Raw genomic sequence first — 7506 nt, 5'->3', positions numbered from 1 at the left:
TTTTTAACTTCGTGGAAGAGCCAGTCAAAATTATGGATATGGAAGTCAAACGAACGAAACAAAGTCGCATCCCGATAATGAAGGTTCACTAGAATGCCAAGTGGGGACCTGAATTCACTTGGGAGCGTGAAGACCAAATGAAATAGAAGTATCCACATCTTTTTCCGTAAGCCATAATTGTATTCATTTTAGAATTTCGGGACGAAATTCCCTCTATCGGGGGGATGATGTGACAACCCGAACCTTTTTCAGTCAACGAAAGTCAAATCCCGTTAAATAAAATTTCGGATTTTATTTATTTTGTCAAACTTGTAAGGGTTGAAAGCAACTTAGATCATATAAATAAAATTTATATAAGTGTCAGGTCTAAAATCGTGCGAAAAATCAAGTTTTTCTTCGAAAATCAGCCAAGTCTCGAGCAACCCAGTGTTTACGGCCGCAATCGTGTTCACGACCGTAAACCGTGAAGGGCTGGGTGGACCCCACCACCGACCATGAACCCAGCCTATATATACGAGTGTTCACCCTCATTATTACTCTTCTGTATGTAAACACTACTCTCTCTCTCTCTCTAAAAACAACAACCGAAAACTCAAGCTTTCTCTTCATCTTTCACTCAATCCTCCCTAGAACTTGTTTTGGAGCATCAAACGTTCATCCTTTCATCAAATCAAACACCCCTCATTCTTCAGTTCACGGCCTCAAACCCTTCAAATCTTCATATTTCACCAAGAACAGGCCGTGAACCACTCAAAGACCGTAAACCCTATAAATGAAGAGAACCGTTCACGGCCGAGAACAGTTCACGGCTGAGAACAGTTCACGGTCGTAGTCCTTTCACGGCCGCAATCAGCCCCATCCGAAATCTTGGCTGAAAACCCACTTTTCTACCTCGATCGAGCCTTGGTAACATTCCTTAACCAAAAACAAGTGTTTTTATAACACTTTAACTAATGGATTTTCTAATTTAAATGCAAATATTTGTTTAATTATTATTAGGATTTCGTTAACTTCGCGTACAACAAACTCGAGGTTCCTCGTTTCCAAGCTCGTTGTCCGGCACATACACGCAACCAACTGTGAGTTCATACCCCTATGCTTTCTCTATTTTAACGTTTTCAAGGGGGGGGGGGGAATACAAGCCAAACACAAATTGCTTTTGTGAACTATATACACAAAATTTCAACAAGACTAAAACTTATGCAATTGATACAACCAGAAGATCACCACATTTTATAAAGTATTTAGATATTTTATCCCTTTTGGAACATGCTGAGCATAAGGGAATTTTTCAACTCATAACTATAAATTGCATAGTTTTTAGAACAATACATGAACCGAGTACTTAACACACATGCAAACTATAATAGGTATAGTTTGGGATTTCAATACACAGTTTTATCATCTCAGGATTATACATTAGCAATCATTTAAACTATGACATATATAGTTTATGGTATACATTACTACTTTCTGAATACAAGAGTATCATACTAAATAATTATTTATGTATAATTATTATTACTCTATAAAGTATACATACGATTTCAAGTACAAGAGAACGATACAAAACTACACGCAAACTAGTTAATACAGGGTTGTGAGGCACTACCTCAATTTGTACCCTTCGGGGTACGGAACTAAATCCTAACACAGTATAACCAGAGTCTCCTGGAGGGAGAGCGTGATATTTGTGAATAGATCTATTCGGGACTAACAATCCCACACCTGAACTGCTAGCTACAGTTAGGCAGGCATGCCTAGGGTGACAAATGTCATAACATCCCACACTTGAAGAACGTCGTAGGGGTCACTAGGTCATATTAAGCATGGTTATACGAACTCAGAATAGTATAAACTAATAATTTGTTTACGGAATTCATTTCTTCAATTAGTTTTATTTTCATTAATAGAACTATCATACATTACAAGTGGAGGATTCCAGGGAATTTGAATACATGGTTTTACTTTAAGTAATACAACTACTATACTTACTGGTGGCAGCCAGGGTTTCTCATACAGAACGTTCTACACAAAAGTTTTCATAAAGAAACAATACATCTGGTAGTAACCAAGCATACAAACTAACATTTTTCTTATACTACAACAGGATACAGTAACAAATATTCATAGTTAATTCTATAATTCTTTAGTTTTTGCATCTGGGTTATGTATGAAGGATATCTGATAGACTGTGGAATGTGTGGTTTCCGCCTCATTTCCTGTTCCTTGTTTGGTTGTGGGCTTAGGGCATATCCACATAATCAACTGTCTGTTCGATATTGGTTTATACGTGGCTAGGATGAACTAAGTGGTCATACAAGGAACTGGTATTATCACACTTTCACTAAGGAAAATATTGGATTTTCTTGAGAACATGTAAATATTTTATAGATCCACAGACAGGATTTCATTACAAAAACAGGCTTATGAACTCACCAGCTTTAATGCTGATACTCTTTTCAAAACCGCTTGTATTCTCAGGAAATCAGTAGACAGGTACTTGAGCAGGCTTTTGAGAAGACGGAGCTTATAGTGTCTCGTCTTTTATATACTTTTGGATATATACAAACTATGTATCAAGCAGATGTAAATATTTTACTAATTCAATGTAATGGTTGTGTTTACTTTGATTACTATGATGCAATTGTTGTGATACTATACATGACGTTCTCCACGCCTGAACGTTTCCACCGTTTTGGGTTGGGGGTGTGACAAAATTCCCCAATCCTAAATACTCTCAATCTTCATAAACACTTCCCCACTTTTTTTTTAACAACACTCATTTTATGCATCCCTCCGAATATATCCTCGAAAATATTTCTTAAACTCAGGGTAATTTTTGGTTAAGCCCCCAAACATACATATAGAAAAATAATCTAGAAAATAAAAAATTACAATAAATAGTAACTTGGCGAATTTCCTTATTCTCGAGTCTTCGATAATTTGGAGCTTTTCTTCAAGATATTTCTTGATCTTCATGGCTTTGTAGACTCTTATTCACAAACTTTTGCAACTTTTTTTTTTATTTTTCTTTTCAATTTTTTTCTTGTTTTTCAATTTTTTTTATTTTCTTACTTTTTTCACTCAAAACTAAAAATCCTAAAAAGAAAAAACATATTCTTAAGCAATGGAACTTAAATTCAACCCTTATTGGTTAAAGGTATTAATCTAAAATGCAATGACTACATAAGCTTAAAAGGATACATTTATGGTACACGATGCTAAATATATTGTGGCCCTCAAACTAAGAAACGTCGTGTTTTTGTTCTATGATTTCACTAGGATAGGAAAGCCACAAATACACTAGATATTTTGGCTCAAATAAACATTAAAACTCGCATCAGATCGTCCCACGCAACACTAGCAACCTAGGTCTCAACACAACAATATTTTAACTAAATTCAATTTTAGATTATTGTTTCAAATCTTTCTAATAATTTTTTAAATCCTAATCATTTTTTTAAAATCAGAATGCTTTCATTCCGAAATTCAACCCCTACCCCACACTTAATTAAAGCAATCTCCCCATTGCACACTAAAACAATAAAATAACATAAATTAAAAAGGAGAAATTGGAACAGACTCCCCTGGGTGAGTAGTGGTGAGATCAAATTCTGCAACTTGTGTGGTAAAGCTTGGACATCTCGTAAAATTACTAGAAACAATACTTCTGTACCTCCTTCTTATGAATGTAAATATGTCGGATCAATATAAATCAAAGAACCATCTTCAAAAAGAGTTTTGAACCTCTGCCACGATGTAGGAAAGCAAGGCCACATCGTGGTGTAGAGCAAATAGTCGTATTGATCGAGAAAAATAAGACTGACATGGCGTGGTATAGTGATGTAACGTCGTGGTGTCAGGTTAGATGCAGTCGTGATAAAATCGAAACCCATGACATGGTTATGATGGCCACGCCGTGGTGCCTTCTCAGAACGTCTTTAAGAGATAAAATAATGTATTCTTTCTTATTAATGGCTTAGGACCATTCCCGACCTTTTCTTTCTGTAAAATTCTTCAAAATTATGTGTCAATTAAGTGGGAACCCCACAGTTATTCAAAAACATGGTCTTCAATTGTAATCTTCAAGAATCTCATGGCTTCTTCATCCATTAAGCTCCTTCACTGCTTCATGAATTTTTTTTCCTTTTCATGCTACAAAATAAGATCAAAAGACTAGATAAACACATGATCATTTGGTTAACCGAGACCAAAAATAAAAACTAAAAACTAAAAAGAAAAGGAAAAGAAAATGCAAACTCTTAAAAATAGGGTTTCTTCCCGAAAAGTGATTCTTTTTTAGGGGTCGTGAGCCGGACTCCTTACCACACTACGTTGTTGCGGTTGGGAGTGGGATCTCCCTTTTCTCCTTTTTCTCTTTCCACTTACGCTTGTATGTTTGAACCCTTCGAATGTATGTTTTCTTTGAATTCTCTTTCTTCTTTTGATTATTACCTTCTTCATGTTTGCGCTTTACCCCGTTGCCTTGCTTTTTCACCTTTGCACTCTTCTAGTCATCTTCTTTAGGACCTTCCAAGTCTAACTCCATTATCACCATTGTAGACTCCTTTAATTCCCCACACATGTGCTCATCAGTTATTTCAACTTCGTCATGGAATCATCTTCCACTTCATCACTTGCCTCTTCCACTTGAGCCTTGGGTGTAGCAAATTCAATCATCTCAAATGTCATAGGAATCAAAGATATTGGTTTAGAACATTTGACATTTTCAACATGAGACTTCTCCCAAACCTTCAACTCTTCTTACGTCATCTTTTCAGTTTCAACCAGCTCACCAAAATTTTCTTCCATATCATCCATCTTTAACACTTCATCTCTTGGCTTTTCATGATTCACTTTTGGACTCATTTCGAAAGTAATTGCTTTATCTTCCACATGAAGTGTAAGTTTTGACTTATGGATGTCAAGAAGAGCTCTAGCGATACTCAAGAATGGTCTTCCTAAAATGATGGGAAGGTCTTCATCTTCCTTCATGTCGAGAACCACAAAGTCAAATGGAAAAACAAAATTTCCCACCTTTACTAAAAAATCTTTAATAATTCCATGTCGGATAGTGATTGTGTGATCCTTCATTCTAAGTGTCATCTTCGTGTCTTGGAGCCTTGGTAGACTGAGCTTCTTATAGAAAGAATATGGCATAATATTAATGCTTGCCCCCGAATCGGCAAAACCATTTATAGAAGTAGAACTGTCAAATTCACAAGGAAAATTAAGTTGGCCTGGGTCTCCCATTTTGATTGGTAACTGATTGATGACCACAGCTAAACATAACTCATTTAGCACTATGGTTGATGCCTTTTCCAACTCCTTCCAATTAGTCATAACATCTTTTGCAAACTTTGGAAGCTTAGCCATGGATTTGAGGAATGGGGCGTTTATCGAGAGTGAGAGCACATGTTCTATAAACATCTTCTATTTCGGCTCCAGAGAATGATTGAGTGCTTGAGATGGGAATGGAAAAGAAGGCTGATATGAAATAAGAGGTGAAAATCTTTTGTCCTCCTGTGACCATGACATGGTGAATCATCAGAATACGACTCACGTTTTGCTCTGTTAGCATAGGGCTTCTCTTCTTCCAAATAAGAATTTGGCTGGGTAGTAGCTATTTCATGGATCATAAATGGCTCAGAATGAATTTCTTCTTCCGTGTAAATTTCCATTACATGAGGTTGTGATTTTGGTTCTTGATTTCGAGGTGGTAATTCCTCATTAACAAGTGTTGTTAACTGTCCAATTGAGTCTCTATGTTCTTGATGGAAACTTGATGATTTCTCACATTAGCATCAGTAACATCATACCTTTTTTCAGATGCTTCCATAAACCCATGAGATACCGACTAAAATCCATCTTCTTTTCGGGTGGTTGTTGCTCTTTTTGTTAGAAACCTCGTCCAGTTTGTCTAAACTTTTCATCCTTTTGCTTCTTGTACCTTCATATGGCAACCACCCTTTTTTGGGCTTCCTCCAATCTTCATCAAATCAATAACCAATCGAGTAGCAAACTTGTGCTTTTCGATTACCATTCTCATCTAGATCACAATCCTTAGTGAAGTGTGACCCGCCATAATTTTCACACCCAACTCTTATTGCATGGATTGATTGATCCATCATTGTAATCCTCCTATCCACATTCTCTAACTTTGCTAAAACCGCATCCATGTTCTCGTTCCCTCCATCTCCTTTACCTCTAGTAACATCCTCTCGTGGGTTATGGTACTCACGTGAGTGCTTTGCAAACTCTTCAATCAACTCTTTGATAGTGGTCGGTTCCTTCTTTGTCATTGGTCCTTGGGAGTCAAGAAGTTGACTAGTTGTGACATTCACTCCATCATAGAAAATGGACACTTTTTGTTCGATATTAAGATCATGTTGAGGAAAACTTCTAAGCAAGCCCTTATATCTCTCCCATGCTTCATATAAAGATTCTCCAACCTCTTGTTGAAAATTAGCAATCTTCTTTTTGAGCTTTGAAATCTTTGAAGGTGGACTAAATTGCTCAATGAAATCATCACAAAGATTTGTCCACGTAGTAATGGATTCGAGCGTGAGTCACTTCAACCAAACCTTGGCTTCACCGTTAAATGTTACCGGAAGCATCCTAAGTAACACAGATTCTCTTGGAACGTTAGGAACATTGAAGTAGTTTGCAATGTACTTTACTTCGTCAATATGCTTAAATGCATCTTTATACTCTTTCCCGGTGAAAGGTATGTCCTTGAGCATTGATAGAATATGCCCTTTGAGCTCAAAACTTCTTTCGGCTGGTATCTCAGGTTGTACAAGACCTGGTCCATTATCTTCACATACCCTTTTCTTGTAATCCCCCATAGTTATTCTCATGATATCCACCATCTCTTCAACCTCGCTTTTTATATGTTCGTCTGAACTTTCTTCGGTGGATGATTTTGGCTCGTATCCAATTCCCTTCTTATCAGGCGTCCTCTCGAAACTTTTAAATCATTTTTACGATTGAAAAGTGCTTATTGGCTCGTTGACTTTCTTGTTCTTCATTTTGTGAAAAGCTGATTCTGGATCTTGAAGTGGTGGAACTATTGGAGTTTTAGATCATCGGGTCATAAATTACTGCAATAAAAACAAAAAAAAAAACAAAAACGCTTAAAACAAATAAAAATTACTAAAGTAAAAATTAATTAAGACGAGACCACGTTGTGATTAATAGGACCACGACGTCGTTATTGTTCAAAAAAAACAAATGCAGAAAAATAATTTTTTGCATATTTTACCGCACAAAAAGGATCGAATAACTAAAAGCAATTAAACTATAAATCAAATAAGTCGTTCCCCAACAACAGCGACAAAAACTTGATTTGCTCAATTGATACCATTCTAGCTTTAAATTTATAACCTAACAAAGTTTTACTAACTATGCACTTATAGGAAGTGTACTAGGAAGATTACATAATAGCTCATGTAAGTCGGGTGTCGAACACAGGGAACGAAATTCAATTAAATAAAATAACTA

At 36.3% G+C, this 7506-nt stretch overlaps 1 protein-coding gene and 1 non-coding gene across 2 annotated transcripts; one reads left to right on the top strand and one right to left on the bottom strand.

Annotated features, from left to right (window-relative positions):
• Nucleotides 1-4767: 4767 nt before the first annotated feature.
• Nucleotides 4768-5379, bottom strand: LOC145106206 (uncharacterized). The gene has a single exon (XM_079043222.1). It carries the CDS (start codon nt 5377-5379, stop codon nt 4768-4770), a length of 612 nt encoding a protein of 203 aa, XP_078899348.1.
• A 1005-nt stretch (nt 5380-6384) lies between these two features.
• LOC145110068 (small nucleolar RNA R71) lies at nt 6385-6491 on the top strand. The gene has a single exon (XR_013709451.1). It is a non-coding gene; the product is annotated as a small nucleolar RNA R71 (small nucleolar RNA).
• Nucleotides 6492-7506: the final 1015 nt, after the last annotated feature.

The sequence above is a fragment of the Lactuca virosa genome, chromosome 4 (assembly GCF_052849685.1).
Source record: "Lactuca virosa cultivar CGN04683 chromosome 4, Lactuca_virosa_CGN04683_v6, whole genome shotgun sequence".
In the NCBI taxonomy this organism is placed as follows: Eukaryota; Viridiplantae; Streptophyta; class Magnoliopsida; order Asterales; family Asteraceae; genus Lactuca; species Lactuca virosa.
This window is presented reverse-complemented; position numbering and strand designations above follow the sequence as displayed.